Raw genomic sequence first — 15,981 nt, 5'->3', positions numbered from 1 at the left:
TATAGTTCAGGCCCTTGTGAAAGCGAGCCTGAATTACCCATTCAGCCTGCTCAGAGGACATGGAAAATAATGTTATCAAATGATGGACCCCACTCACCCCAGCAGTGGTTTAACTGCTCGGCTTTACTTGAAGAGTGCCTGCAGCATTAAAGCATTTTGACCTTGTATTCATATCAAGCTCAAAATTGGTCAGTTGACATTTAATGCAGTTTATTGTTCTGTTCTTATCAGTGTGTTTTTTTTAAGTCTGAACAGCTGCTCTTGCCTCTTTTTGTATAGTAATAATGAGGCTATTCTTGTGAGCCAGTTGTTTTACTTGACCTAGTATTAATTTCAAAATTATAAATACTTGCAATAATTGATAAAGCAAGACTATATTTGTCTTTCTTGTCTTTAAATAATTTTGCCATAACTATACAAATAGTAAGTTAACAATAAAAACCATGGAACACTAGAAATTACCAGTACAGAAATGAGTACATACTGTATGTTTATGAACACTATAATGTGTAGGTCGTATATCTTGGGGGGGGGGAAAAGGTTTTTGGCATACCAGTGTCCTCTGGACTGGCTGTGAGGTAAGATATCAATTGCTGTTGGATGACTGCCCATGAATACAAGAGATTGTGAACACTGGATTGGGCCCTAGTCGGTCCAGGTCTGGTCCTCGGGGACAAGTCCACCTGTCTTCTTCCAGGAACTGTTTGATTTTATCAGTTTATGGATGGATAACCGTAAGGCCCTCTATCTAACTCTGATCAATAGTTCTTATCTTGTCTGGGAATGCCTGATTGACAAATAGAATCCCCCACCCAATCACACACACACATACACACAGAGTTTGTGTTTGTCAGTGTCTGACTGTTGGTCTAATGCCACAGAGATACCGGTCCCCTAATGACCATGACCTTCTAAGAGGTCAAACATTCAAAACACTGGTTGCGCTGCGAGAGACCCCCATTAACTGTTTATTTGACAATGGATGAAATAAAGAATTCGAGACGCCCTTGTTAAGTTATGACTTGAGGGAAGGAGGATTTAAAGGTAGAATTAAGTCTGGGTGATATGAGTAGATGGCAGCAAGACACCGGGTCCCTACGGAGCTGATGTCTGATTATTTTAAGCCAAGTTACTTGGCGAATGGCTGACAGGCCAAATAAACAGTCAGACCCAACTTGAACTTTTTCTTTCTCTTCGTACTTTTCATCCTTGGTGTTCTTTACTGACGGGCCAAGCACTTTTTCCTGGGATTCAAAGACTTTTTCCTCCTCCCTCTGCAGGGCAAAGGAATATGAGACGTCAATGGAGGCAAAGACACAGGTCCCCGACTCCCCATACAAGGCCAAGTAAGTTTTTTTTTGTTTTTTTTCTAATTTGTAGTTTCTAATTTCTCTTTTACCTCTGCTACTTAACTGTGATGATTATAAAGCAGTGGTGGGTAGAAGTTGGTTGGGGTAGCATGGAAGCATGGATTAACGATTGGTGTTTGTGAACAGTGCTTGTGGATATATAATGACAGCATTGGCTCCTGTATGCTCAGGCTGCAGCGCCTGGTGAAGGACCTGTTGAAGCAGCTGCAGGGCCAAGACAGCGGCCAGTGGGCCAACAACAAAGTGTCTGGTCTGGACAGAACCTTGGGAGAGATCTCCCGCATCCTGGAGAAACAGGTAGAGCAACGACTGGATCACAAAGACTGTCCAAATGATTTCTGTTATATTTTTTAAATCTCTGTTCTTTGTTTAGTGAGGAATTTCAAATGTTTTTGGCTGTATGTTGTGGATCAAAAAGTTTTTACACACCATACCTATACTTTCCTTTTAAATGCATGTATGTTACAATGGTTAGAAGATGCCTATTACTGATGCAGTTTTACCACGCTCGTCCTCCCCCTCACATCCTCTTAGTTGCATAATATTCTGGTCTCCCAAGAATGTCCTGCTACAGTGCAGCTCATCTTCTTTGCTGCTGTGCTGTCAACTGAACAGTGTGCAGCAGTCTACGGGACTGCAGAAGGACAGGCCAGCCCTTTGGCATTTCTCTCGAGTGATGAGTTGCATTTGGCTGCGGCTCCTTCTGTCTCACCCTCCCAGTGTAGAGTATCACTTACTCCAAAACTACTTGCCCTCGGTTATTGGTTAATGCAGACCAGATTATCTGTGTTTTCATTGTGCACATGGTACCAATAGAGGAGCTTCCTATCAGGAGAGCAAGCATTGTCTTGTGTCTATGTAGCTTGCACGACTCAGATGTCATTGGTTTAGACAATGGTAAATTGGATTTCCAGATGAAATTCCATTAATGCAAAAGACTTGATGGAACAAAGGCAGGAGAATTTAGTTCTTTTTTTTTCAGATAATTAACTTTTTCTTTTCTTTACATTTGTATAAATATATATAATTGGCAGACATAATGGCAGACATTTATGACAATAGTTGATTTGAAACATCCATTAAACACAATGGGCCTAGAAGTTTTGTTGCATGCCATTTTTTGACGGTGAAACTCACATCAATTTGACACTGAAAGGAGGAATTGAAACACCTGCCACAGCGTTTATGAAGAGGAGAATATACAGCCCACTTCCTGTAATGAGGCATAAATTTCCTGCCATGTTGTGGTTCAAGCCATCATAACATCCCACTGTGCATGCCGGTGGGCGTGAGGATGGAGAGATTATGGTGTCTCATCATTGATGAGGGGGAAGGCTGGAGAGGCTATTACCGAATTTCCCCAGAGAGGCGAAGAAAGAGGTGGCTGAGGTGGGTGGCACAGCACCCTGTAAGGAGAGAGGAGGAGACCAATATGATGTGAGTAGCACACAAGCTGTCACTACACAAGGGCTCCTCCCCTCAGCTCCACATACTCCCAGTGGGAGGTCAGAGGTCACTGGGCCAGGAGCAGTGCTCCATTCAACACTGGTGTCACTGGCATAGAGGCAGATCAAGGCTCAGTCTGTGTGGTTTGGCTTTGTCTTTGTCTTCTAACTCGGTTTAAAAGCACTTTTAAACTGTATTGTCAGTTTTTATTTAACCAGCCACTTACAGAAACATCCACCCAAAGCTGTGTGCAGCCATGGAACGGTGTGATTGGCCCGTGAGGCAGCTTGGGGAGCACTTCCTTCTCTAATCCCTGGACAAAGTCAAATAAATAGAGTCTCCGTCAGCATGGCTGTCTGGCCCCTGAGTCACTTCCAAGTCGGGACCGTTTAGATTATTTGACCTAACAAGCATCTCCCATGTCATTGACTCACCTAGAGATTTGTTTTTCTCCGCCATATCTGATTCAGTCTCCACTTTCTCTGCTAATTCCTTAGACAACACCCGACACTCCCCCTCTGCACTGCTGTTTGTGCCCCCCTTCCCCTGCTCTCTGGGCCGGGTCTAGTCTCTGACCCCGGGGCGCTTCTCCCTCTGTGGCCACTAATGGTTTATTTTGTGTCAAACCAGATTTTTTCTTTACTATTGGGTTATTGAGAAGCGCAATTTTCCCTATGCGCACTTCTTTTTTTTTTTACTACACTCTTACCTTATTATTAAGCACTCATATTTATATACTGCCCAAAGTGTTTACCGCTGCTTTCAAATAAAGCAGTGGTAAGGGGCAGCGTTTATGACAGGTAAGAAACTGTCAGGAACATAATGATCTGAGAAGCAAAGACTACAGACTGTATTTACATTTTCATTTGCCAGCTGTCAGGACCTGGTTGAGCCAACCAGTGGGCTTGGAAGGAGTTGCATCTGGGGACATGGGGACGGGGGGGTGGGGGGGTGCAGGGCAGAGCTGCAGGATAACAGTGTTTCTGGCATGGGCCTCCAGCAGACTGACAGATACAGCCCAGATCAGCAGTGTCAGAACTTTGTCAAAGACAGCAAAAGTAACTGCAGCGAGTTTGTGTCAGTTTTGTTTAGAAATTCTCCATCCTAATGAGCAAAATCATTCCTCTGCCACACCTGGATTAAATTGTGAGTGTTAGAGTGTTGCAGATCACTTTTCCCATGTTGTTTGTTTTAAGAAACTCCTTTACAAAGTACAAACTGACGTGATGGATAAGTGTGTCAGTATGCCTGTTTTCCTTGTCTGCCGTAGTGTTTGATTGACACTGACACTGAAGTTAATGACTTTTTTTTCATTGTTTGTTTTGATCCTGATTCAATCATGAAGACATTAGTCTGTGGATTAATGGATGTATCATATTACTTTTAGTCATGTTAATAAGTTTTTCTATTTCTAATAATTTCCCTATTAGACCAAGCAACTTTTAGCCATTTTACATTCAGGTCCATAAATCAGAAGATTGGAGGCTGTCATTTGTTCCCAAAGAGTCTTATTTTGGTTTCCTCGCCACAAGACCAATAGGGAGTGAAATGGTTGTAAGCCCCTTGGTGTATTAGTTACAACTAGGGGCTGTCTGCGGTTTCTGTGGCTGGTTTGATTTTTCGCCACACTGGCCTTTGATTAATCTCAGTTCATTTTATAGAATAAACACAGTTTGTAGTATTACCCATTTCCATGTTTTCTCAGCAGTCACGCAGTGTACTAAATAATATGCCATTATGTCTTGTAAACACACAAGTTTATACTCTGCTTCGAAATGTTTATTCCAGCAGTCTTGTTGTGGTTTACAGTAGACTCAGCGCACAGAACTTTGTTTACCCCTCACAGGCTTTTCTGTAAGGCTGCACAATGATGAAATTCATGTAAAGAGAGTGATCTATTATACTTATCTCACTCATTGTTAGACTGCACTAGTGAAGGAGTGAACCAATGACGTGTAGGTGCAGATCAACGTTGAGGCCCTTCCTTAATGAACTCTCTGCCAGTTGTTGCCCATCTGTTGCTGGGACGGCCCGACTGAGGCTGTACCCTCCTCTCTGCTTTAATTAGAGCGCCTAGTGGGAGGAGACTACAAAGCGCAGTCTGGCCGGTCCGCCTCAACGCCACAGCCACACGAATTACCAGCTGCTTGGCCTTCTGATTAGCTGGGGTAATAATGGTCACCATGGATAATAATTGGATAAGATTCCCCCAGTTGTATAATTCAGGAGCCATCCTTAGCCTTTCACCTCCTTTTAATGCTCCGCCTTTAGTGGGGGCTCTCTTTTTTTATTTTTATTTTGAGGAAAAAACGAGCCGCTCATCCTATTACTGTCTTATTGGAGCTTCTGCCGGGGTGTGACCAACGCAGACAGATCACACGCTGCCTCTTAAGAACATTGGGCGGAGGATCTCTACTGTAACTGTCTCTCAAAAATGTCATTTGTGAATCCTCGCTGTTCTAATAGAGACAGAAACATTGTTTTCATCCTGTTAAAAGTTTGTATACAAATTTAGCTCAGTGTGTATAGTCACTGTCACAGTAATTACATACAAACGTGATTTCTGTTGCCCTTGTGTACTGAGGTTTGTAGAAAAGATATATCATCACCAGATGTTGGGTCCCATTTGCTTGGAAAGACAACTGCTTTGTACAGCGCAAAGATCAACATTTGCTGAGTGTAGAGCTGTTATGAGGCAAAACAAGCCTTTATCTTTAGTCATTTGTTTTTGGTGAAATTTGTGTCTTCACAGTAATACTCTGGTGCCTTTTTGTTTTCTATGGACCATTGCATGTGCAGACCACCTAAAGATAGTATGTCAGGTAGTTTGAACTTAATCCTCTTCACCCTTATTGTTCCATCATCACAACAGATAAATCTGTCAGCACAGCAGAAAAGGCACCGACTAGCCAAGCAGCTCTTGTCTGGCTTTCACAGGAGACAGCCAGGACTGGGCAGGTCCCAGTTACCCCCTTTAATACCATTTGATAAGCTACTATGAAAGAGCTGCCTTTTCTCATTTAGCCTAGAAGCTTTTAGGTAGGTGTGTTGATGGGAGGGTTAAGAGGGGGGTTAAGCCAACCTCACTGACTGAGACCCAATTGATTAGGCATGGAAACTGCTGGCAACATACAGAAAGGAGGTCATGATGAAGTCTTTTACAAACTGTGCTCGAACTGAGACCATCTATGAGAGCTCCATAATCCTCATTATACTCCATGCAGAGAGTCTCTGTTGTGCTTGTTGATGTTTTTGTCCCAAATCCTGAACAACTATTCAGTGTGTTTTCTCTGTGTGTGTGTGTGTGTGTGTGTGTGTGTGTGTGTGTGTGTGTGTGTGCCACCGGATCCCGAGTAGCAGTTACCTCAGCAGCGGGCATGAATGACAGACGAAGAGCTTATCTGTAATTTGGCAAAGCGCTTCTCTCTCAATGTGTTCAGGCTTGTTGGCAACTTACCATCTGCGGAACAAAAGCGCTGTGAAGTGGCTGGATTTGAGTGCTGTCACACTAGTGAGGAGCCTGTAACCTCATTAGGTGGAGGAGTGACCTGCGGTGTAACACGGTCCATGCCCTCTGCAGTTCTGTGTGAAGAAAGCCCTCCATCAGCGGCCCCTCTCCAGCCCCCTTTCCTCCCTGTCGACCCAGGCACAAACACGCCTGATAACGGCGCTCGCTCCTGGCTTTGTACTTGTTGATTTATAGGACACTGTAGCTACAGCATCTGACCCACTGCCAATTACTCTAACTCCTCTCTCCTGTCATCACAAAAAGGGCAGGACCCAACTATTCAGATGTTGGTTCATAAATCGTATCCTATGGACTGATATCTTTTTTTCCCTCGCATAAGTTCATTCGTTTGCATTGTACCTGTGTATTGTAAGTGCAGTGAAAAACTAGAATTCAGTGCATATCAAACTTAATTGTCCCATAAGGGAAATCTGGTATGCAGACAGTCTACAATAAAAATACTCAATAAAAACAAATAATAAATACAATAAAAACACTACAACACATCACCTAAAAGTGCAGTAAATCACCTCACAAATTACCACAGCATGTACCATATACACTCAGTATCTACTTTATTAGATGCACCTAGCTAGTACTGGGTAAGACTCACTTTTGCCTCCAGAACAGCCTAAATTCTTTGAGGCATGGATTCAACAAGGTGCTGGAAATATTCCACAGGGATCTTGGTACATGCTGACTTGATAGTGTCATGCAGTTCCTGTATATGTTTCAGTGGCACAGTCATGCTGGGAACATCCCCCCTTACCTCATCCCAAAGGCTCTATTTGGTTGAGGTCTAGGGACTGCACAGGCCACTGGAGTAAACTGTTATGTTGTTATGTTCCTGGAACCATCTTGAGACGATGCTTGCTTTTTGACATTGTTAATGATGATCACCAAACCAGAAAACGAGAGGTGTGAAATTTCCTAACATGCCTACTGTATCTTCATCTTCTTGTTCTTCGCTAACAGGAGTTTAACCCGGCATGGTCTTTGGCCTGTGTAGCTTCATCTTCTTTAAGGTTTGAGTTTTGTGTTCTGAGATGCCCTTCTGAAATTACATTTCTCCAGAAACTCAGCTGTCTGAGATGCTGAAACTGGCACATCTGGCACCAACAACTATACCATGTTCAAAGTCACATAAATCACATGTCTTGCCCATTCTAACATCTAGAACTGAACCTCTCGACCATGTCTGCATGCTTTTTACTTTTTTATGTGACGTGACTCACTGTCTGGAGGAGCAAACCGTTTGCGTAAAGAAGGAAGTGTACATAATAAAGTTGATATGAATGTAGACCATCAGTTGAAGCGACCAGACGAGGAGTCAAGATTAGTCATAGCTTAATACAGTGCAATAAAAGGTCAGTGCCAAATACAAAGTTGTTGTGGAGGCATAAAAAACTATTTTAATGGTCAAATTAAGCAGTCTGATTGCACTGGAAATAAATGAGTCCCAGGTTCTTTTACTCTTGGGGCATCAATTCAAAATGCCCTCTAAGGGGTGACGAGGGAACTTCAGAACGACATTGGCCTTCCTCATCACGTCTCTCAAAGATTTGAGTTAGTTGCACCTGACTCACACCACTCCCATTACTGGGTGCTTTCACCAAACTCCCCATTCTTTTTTTTTTTAAGTTTAAGATGCCAAACCAGGCTACAATAGAAAAGGTTCAATAAAACTTGCTAAAACACTGTTATCAGTTTTACCACACAAGAGTTCATTTTCTGAGAAAAAGAAGAAGAAAAAGAAGCTACCATACCTTCTTAGCGATTGTATCTGTATTTGTTTTAAAGCAAAGTTTGCTAAGTTGCCAGATAATTATAGTTGTCCACCAATTCAGTTTATTTGCCTTTTATTACAGTGGGTTTGGTAACTGGTTGTAACCTTCTAAAATGTATTATCAGGTCCTCAGTTTTGAGAGCCTTAGTTTGTTACACATTTACACAGTCATCAACAACATTACCAGGTCAATTTTTCCCTTCCTGCAAGAGACATGCGTAGAATGGCAGAATCATCTGCAAACTTGATACAATACCCTATCAACATATTGGCTGTCGGTCATTAGTCTATAAAAAGTATAAGAGTGGGGAAATAACACAAACCTGAGGGAGCCAATAGATCTAATGCAATATCAACTTGGGTCAGAGTAGACTGATTCTCATAATTTTAAACTTATCTGATTTCTTTGTTTTTCCCACTGGCCTTTTCGAGATTTCGCTTAGTCCATGTTCATCAGCAGAGACCACCCTGGTGCTGACTGGAGCCTGCAGAGCATTTTCCCTCCACTGAAACTTGACTGTTACGGGGGCGGAGTCGGGTTGTGCACTTTTGAGATTTCACAGGAATACTTTAGGGATCACTTTGTTTCAGATTTCAATCCCTCACCCCTTTAGGAAAAAGAGAGGTTCCCTCCCTGGTGAGAGCAATGTAATCCCCTGTCCAGGCTATGGCTTATTGTCCCTCTGACTCTCTCTCTCTCTCTCTCACTCTCTCTCACTCCGTCTCTCTCTCTCTCACTCTGTCTCTCTCTCTCTGTCTCTCTCTCTCTCTGTCTCTCCCTCTCTCTCCTTGTCTCCACAGAACAATGCAGATCAAGTGGCCTTCCAAGTGGGAGGCGGTCTGTCTGCTCTGGAACAAATTCTGCAGGTCGTCACTGCTGCCTCCACACCCACCACAGTTCCGCGTATTCCTCTCAAGTGAGTACCATCACCTCATGGAAATGTTTACATCATTTATATATACATACTTGGATACATACAGTATCTTTGAATAAGTGGAATATGTGCTCAGGTTCTACACCTTCCTGTAATTTAATACACAACTCAACACAACAAATCAATTACTATGCGCTTAAGTTGATTACAATGATTCAATTAAGTTTCTGTTTCAAGCCAGCAGGGTGAGCCATCCCTTAGCTTGATTTCTACAGTTTGATTTCTGAATCGCTGAGCAGGCCGTTTCTAACCAAGGGATGATCAGCCATCCCATAGACCTGTTGTTGTTGAGACCCGTGGTGAGGTTAGAAATTAGTGAGTGTGATCTTGTGGACTATTGGTGTAAGACTACATTTAGGTTCAATGTCAGGTTAGGGTAGGTGTGGTGTAGTTGAGCATAGTTTTGTATCAGTACTGAGAACGGGGGTTTTTCTGGGACGACATAATACGAAAAAGTCTTCTGGGCCTAATTCAGTGAAACATGAACAGTGCCCACTTGATGACCTCAATGACATACCCGCTCTCATCCACCCCCTTTTCCTTTAACATTCAAGCAGGTTTCTACATGTATTCTCCTGATAATTGCACAAGGAATAGTTACGTCAGATCCCCTGTACTAGTTAATGTCAGTGCATAGTGAAAAAATAATGTTCCTTTGATGCTCTGATGTGATCTCACATCAGATTGAATACGTCAATAACCCCTACCGAGGCTGCAGTCAAATAAATCATGAAAACTCATATGGACAGGCTTGGTCCATATACTTACTTACTTGGTATATGCTGTGTTAACATGTCAAAATAAGCCCACTCTACATGCAGTACTTTACATGTTTTAATCACTGTATGAATAGTATACAATATCAAAGACAGACAGATTTAGACTAAGGCATTTACCCGACTCATGTCTTAATCACAGTCTGCTCCTAATTCCATTAACATTGGAGCACTGGTGCAAATGTAAACATAGTCATTCATGGTCCACCCACTAGTCTCAATTAGTGTGACACCAAAATTCCCTTTTTGCCTCAGAGTACAAATACACTGGAGGTGTTTTTGCAGGTATAAATGCAAGTTGACCATCTTGAGTGTTAAAAGAACTAATTTACAGATTGTTTTTTTAATTTCTGGTTGTGCTCAAAAAACATGTTTTCCTTTGCAAGCTCAGAGGCCAAAAAAATGCCTCTGGTTGATCTGTACCTTTTGATGTGTACTCTACTCTATATTCACAAGACCTTGGGCCTCGCAGCTGTTGGATTCTGTCTTCCCAGTGACTTGGCTTTGACTGTATCCTCTCACTGACCTCACTGACAGCACTGCTTTATTTACTATTTGTGATGTTTTTGCAATTGCATAAATTGAGTGAGCTAATCTCAACTAACCTACTTTATCTCTGTTTATAGTGGCCTCATCTCAATAAATAGTCTCAAAATGTATTAATAAATAACAATGCTTCCCCTCTAGAAATGGAAAGCATCTCCATTTTGGTGATCAATTTGTGTTCATTCTTTTCTCTTGAAACACAAAAAGCACATCTGTCCCATCTATCATTTAGAGTGCAGAGTATTTTTGAGTTGTGGGTCTGACATTTGCATGGTTTGCCAGTAGATAACCTCGGAGAGGCCGCCATACTCACTAGTGGGACTCTCTAATGGACCGGAATGGCCTTGCTCCCCCATTCATTAGCATTTACTGGTCTCTGAATCTCCACTAATGGACAAATGCTACTTATATTTATAAGGCTTTTACAGGGCATCACATGTATATTGATTTTTTTTTTACCCTCTCTTCTTCAATCACTGTAATCTGAGGGAATTTCAAGCAGACTTCTGAATTGTAAGAAATGTTATTAACTTAAATGGAGAGACTGTCTTCTTTGTACTAGAGTTTGTTTGCAGAGTTTGTTTGCACATGTGTGCATGGTGGTGTGGTAGCTTAAGTACACACAATACCTCCTCGGCTTTTAAGATATTCCCTTGACATGCTTTGGTAGAGGAAGAGGAGGTGAAGATCTGAGGCATGTCTTTCATCCACTGTGTACCGATCCAATCAAACTCTGGAGTGAGTTATGAGTAATGATACAGGAATGGTCTTGAAGTACCTCTTCTTTCATAACTGCACCTTTCCCATGCCTAAACAGGTTTCTCTACAGAGGATTTTACATATGCATGAGACTGACAACAATCACACAAACCCACTAAATCCAGGGCCTAAAAGGTTGTTTTAGTTGCTTGTTTAGAATCGACACTTCAGTTCTGCGGCTTGCCCTTCAGTTAGTCGTGTATCAAATGCTGCTATTGCTGCTGGACCCCAGAGAGCTTTGCCAGCTGTGAGCTGAGGACTGAACCGGAGATAAGCCCCTGATGAACACATCAATCCAGCCCCATGGAGACATCCAGCCTGACCCCATAAACGCACTGTGCTCTACACTGCAGATTGAACCAGCTTGTTCTGTAGCTCGTAGAATGTACCTTCATTTATTGATGCAGTTTTTAGAGTAACAGCCTACAACAGTCTGTAGTTTTGCATGCAAACAAGAGGCATTGTTTTTAATCCTCGTGTCCACATGAGCTTTTGAATATTTACAAGCTTATTCAAACAACTCTCACCCGACCCCTTTTTTGTGTTTTTAAAGACATGTAAATGCAGAAAAGAGGTAAAACTTTAACCTTGTGATGGAGCCTAGTCAGGCCAGTGTAGTCGGGAGCTAGTGACGAGATGCAACACAAGGACGCAGCCTGGCTGTCTACTTATCACTATCCGTCATCTGGATGGCTGCGTGGCGTAATGGGCTGCTAGACAGACGCTAGCCCCAGAGTACGCTACATTATCTGTTTACAGTAATGCTGCCGTATTGATCACCTCCTCCTCCCAGATAAGCAGAGTGATTTACAAAAAAAGGCAGCTGCGGAGATGCTCCTGCCATATCTCTCCCCAGGGAAGCTGATTCCATCTTGTTACCATTACATTAATGAGCTAATTCCTCTGCGAGGCTTTGCTAATGTCCTGGTGTAACCCTGTGGCCGCTGGAATGTCTAGACCTGGGCTTATGCAGCCATTGTCATTAACTTCAACTGGAGCGATGATATCTCACAGAATGCACAGTAGCATCCCAGATGTTAACCTGTAAAGATTTCCATGGAACAAATTGATTTCTTTATTAGACACTAGCATTCATAAGTCTATCTGATTTGCATTACGTTCATTATTTTGCATGATAAATCATATTAATGGCCTTCATTATGGTTTAATAAGTTAATATTGTTGTTGAAAACATTCAAATCTTCATCCTTACATCTTGAAATTGAGATCTATATGTGGTATTGTACTGTCTGTGTGTGCGTCAAGTCAGCGGACATTACATCTAAGCTATAAAAGATAGCAGAACTTTACCAACCATATGTATCTGTCTGCACCAGGAGCATATAACATCGCTATTATTTAGTTTGAAGCTGTTTTGTCCCACTCAGTGGGGATTTACTAGTAGGGGACAGGTAAAAATCGAGGCTAGCTCTTCTCCCTGTTTCAATACATAGTGTGAATGCATCCTTCCTTTTTTCCTTATCATTATGATAACCGTGAAATTTCAGTTCAAATCAACCCAAAACCAGAGGCAGATGACAAAAATGTCGCAAATTGCTACATACATTGATAGAAGTACTGTATGTGTGCATGGCTGGTATTTAGTTTGCAGTTGGCTTATCCTTCTGTCTTCCAATAGGGGTCACTGGAGAGAGGAGAGAAGAGGCTTGGCTTATGTACTCCTTGTAAAATGGGCCCAGCACCATGCTCTGTCAGCCGGTAACCACCTCACGCTTTGAAGAATCAAACATGGGAAAGAACAGAGGGCAGGTTCAAAGGAAGCCATGATCTGTGAAACTTCCAGGCAACAGTGACTTTTAAAAGTCTATATTTCACAGTGTTCGTCGCGTGATGACTATTTCAATCGACTAAAAAGAAAGGCATAACTATAATTGTAACTTGAACAAATAATTTCTGGAGAAAGCTTTAGGAGTGCTTGGACATGTGTGTTAACCCAATTTGTATTTCCACCTCTGTCTCACATGACCTGGTGTATCCTGTGAAATCAGACCTGCTACCTGTGGTTTTATTTCAGGATGTTTTCTAGCATTTGTGTGTGCTTGTGTGTGTGTGTGTGTGTGTGTGTGTGCATGCATGTGTGTGTGCCTGCCCGTGTGCGTGATGCTGTGTGACGGCTCATCAGATTTCTCTCCCTTCATACCGGGCCAGTGTGGCACGACAGGCAGAATAGATGTCTTGGAAGCACTCAGGGTATCGGAGAGATCAACAGCAGAATCAAATTAAATGTCATTTAGATAGCAGTGAATGAAGGGATTGTTTGACAGCACAAGGAAATGGATTTGCTCCTCACCTTTTATTTTGGCTTAGGATTCTTTTTCTTCCCCCGAACACAAATTTTCCCTGTTTAGGAAGCGGGGACTCAACCTGATCTGGAAGTTGGTCAGATTTCTGCAGCGTTGCTCCAGTCAGGCTTGACTGGGCACATAGGAAACGCACAGAGGGGGCTGGAAATGTGAGACTCAGGTTGAGGAGCACAGATCACTGGGTTGATAACTCAAGGCAGTGACAAAAAGCATAAAGAGCCTTTTACATGCTTGTTGTCCTGTTGTCAATTGAGAGCTGTGCAAGAGGGAGTTGGCTATTCACTATCACAAATAGCCTAGGCTTTATGCTGATGGATGCACAAAATCTATTTTGTTCCTTATATACTTGGCAGGGAAACAGTGTTTATTGTGTTTGCTGCCCTTTTACCAGGGACTGAAGCCCAAAGTCTGTCCTGGGCCATATAGGAAGAATTCTGACCTTCGCTCCAATTTCTTCTTCCCAGCCATCTGTCTATCAGCCCTTGGGATACTCAATGGATTTGGTGATGGTTTAAACTTAAGAGTTTTAATTCAGAGGTCAGTGACACTCCCAATCCCCCCGGCCCCCACCCATCGTGTTTGGACCTGTTGGCCACCCAGGCAGAGCCCCAGAGGGCTGCAGGGGGGCGAGGACAGGATCAGGTGTGCTCCATCCCTCTACCTCTTGGCCTCATTTCTCTATGGATCTGAATCGCCTCACAAGGAAATTTGTATTCCCTGGCTGTGTGAGGTTAAGCTGTTTAGTGTAGGTGAGCAGATTATATCGCTCATTATTTACATCTCACATTCTCTCAGAATCTCCTCTGTTTTTTACCTCTTTTACATCAGCTCTCTCACTTTGGTCCAGCAAGTTAAAACTTGTGACATTAGTTCAATTTCACTCGTGTCTTCAAAATAACTATTCTTCTATGAGTAATAATGTACTAGGTGGGTGGCGATGGATTGGCCATACTCTTTTTGGGCACACTGTGGGTCTGTCAATCTGTGCAATGTAATGAGAACCCCATAGTGCTGTAGGTGGAGGAATGTTGCCTGCTTAGATAGACTGGCACACATTGGTCGCCACATAGTTTTTGTGCAACATGAGACCGGGTGGCGTGGCACTTTACCAAATTGTTCCTCAAAATCTTTGACACGAGCTGTCATTGAGGGGCATTGAGATAGTGAGATTCCCAGAGAGGGCGGGCTATCAGGTGTCATGCTCATCAAGCTCAATTAGGTGGGAGGAAACCAAAGACAGATCACTGTGATGGTTCATTGTACAAACTGGTGTAAGGGCATAACTCAAACATGCCTTTGACAGGCTCCTCATTTGTTCAGAGACAACCAAAGACAAGGCTGATTAGCTGGGTTACAAAGCAATTGCATGCTCATTACATGAGCAGTTGAGTGAGTCGATTGTGAAGCCGGAGGGAAGTACACAACTCCAGATCTGTCTTGCTAAGAATCTACTGGCGAGATCGGGGAAAGAGAATAACAGCCATGCCTTGAATTTAATTTTCTAAAACTATGAAATGCACTGTTACATATCGATAAATCCAAAATGTGTAACATGTTTTTGTATTGTCATCCAACTTTTTATTTAAAGGTAACATAACTTTTATTCTACTGTGGTCATGTTCTGAACTTGAATGTGTTGACTTAAATTAAAACCACTGTGTATTGTTCACTCATGATATATCTATACATGTATTTATTATACTTTGGGGAATGCAAAATAACGGAAACAAAAAAATAACAGAAACACAACCTGAAAAAGTACTTTAACTTTGAAGTAACAAATCACAGTTACAAAGGTAGCTACACAGGCGAGTTTTAACAGGATAGTTGCTAAACACCAGAAAACTACAACCTCAGAATTTACCATGGAATTGAATCAACACCCCTGTGACAGTCTGACTATATGTTGTAAGCTTTACAACCTGGTGTAAGGAGCACAAAACCTTGACCCCTGAGCGGTGATCTGTTGTCTTTCACTCTTTCTTGCATCCGAATTGGTTTTTGATTGGAGAAAACCAAAAAATGCCCTCAATCCACAATGTCTGTTGCCAACAGTTAAACCTGGCGGTGGATCTGCAGTGGCATGGGCAACCATCTTGTTTTACACGACCAGGTGCACCCTGTGGTGCAACCACTGTACCCTCATGATGTTCCCATATTTCCAGATGATAATGCCCCCATACACACTGCTAAACAAAGAGTGGTTTCATGAACACCAGGATGAAGTCAAACGTCTTCCTTCATTGAATCTTTATAGTAAGTTCTGGAGTGTAGAGTGCAAAGTACATTTCCACCTTCTTCATTCCTCAAAGAACTGGAGGCTTTCCTTCTTGAAGAAAGGTCCAATATCCCGTTACACACAGTTGAGGACTTGTATGACAGCATTCCAAGGAGGATTGAAGCTGTTCTGAAGGCGAAGGGTGACCCTACTCCTTATTTGATGTTCATATATTTTTTTAAGGTGTTTCCGTTATTTTGTCCATTTATTTACACCCCTTAGTCTCAGTGAATCATGTGGTAGCAATTGACAG

The 15,981-nt window shown here is 42.4% G+C and overlaps 1 protein-coding gene across 2 annotated transcripts in view; it reads left to right on the top strand.

Annotated features, from left to right (window-relative positions):
• The window catches only part of scaper (S-phase cyclin A-associated protein in the ER), a 59,846-nt gene that overhangs the window by 24,374 nt on the left and 19,491 nt on the right, over positions 1–15,981 (top strand). For both annotated transcript variants that reach the window (XM_071915574.2, XM_071915573.2), the window contains exons 21-23: positions 1,281–1,346; positions 1,541–1,667; positions 8,912–9,027. In XM_071915574.2, the coding sequence (XP_071771675.2) occupies positions 1,281–1,346; positions 1,541–1,667; positions 8,912–9,027 (309 nt within the window). The remainder of the gene's footprint in view (positions 1–1,280; positions 1,347–1,540; positions 1,668–8,911; positions 9,028–15,981) is intronic.

The sequence above is a fragment of the Centroberyx gerrardi genome, chromosome 4 (genome assembly GCF_048128805.1).
Source record: "Centroberyx gerrardi isolate f3 chromosome 4, fCenGer3.hap1.cur.20231027, whole genome shotgun sequence".
Lineage (NCBI taxonomy): Eukaryota > Metazoa > Chordata > Actinopteri > Beryciformes > Berycidae > Centroberyx > Centroberyx gerrardi.
This window is presented reverse-complemented; position numbering and strand designations above follow the sequence as displayed.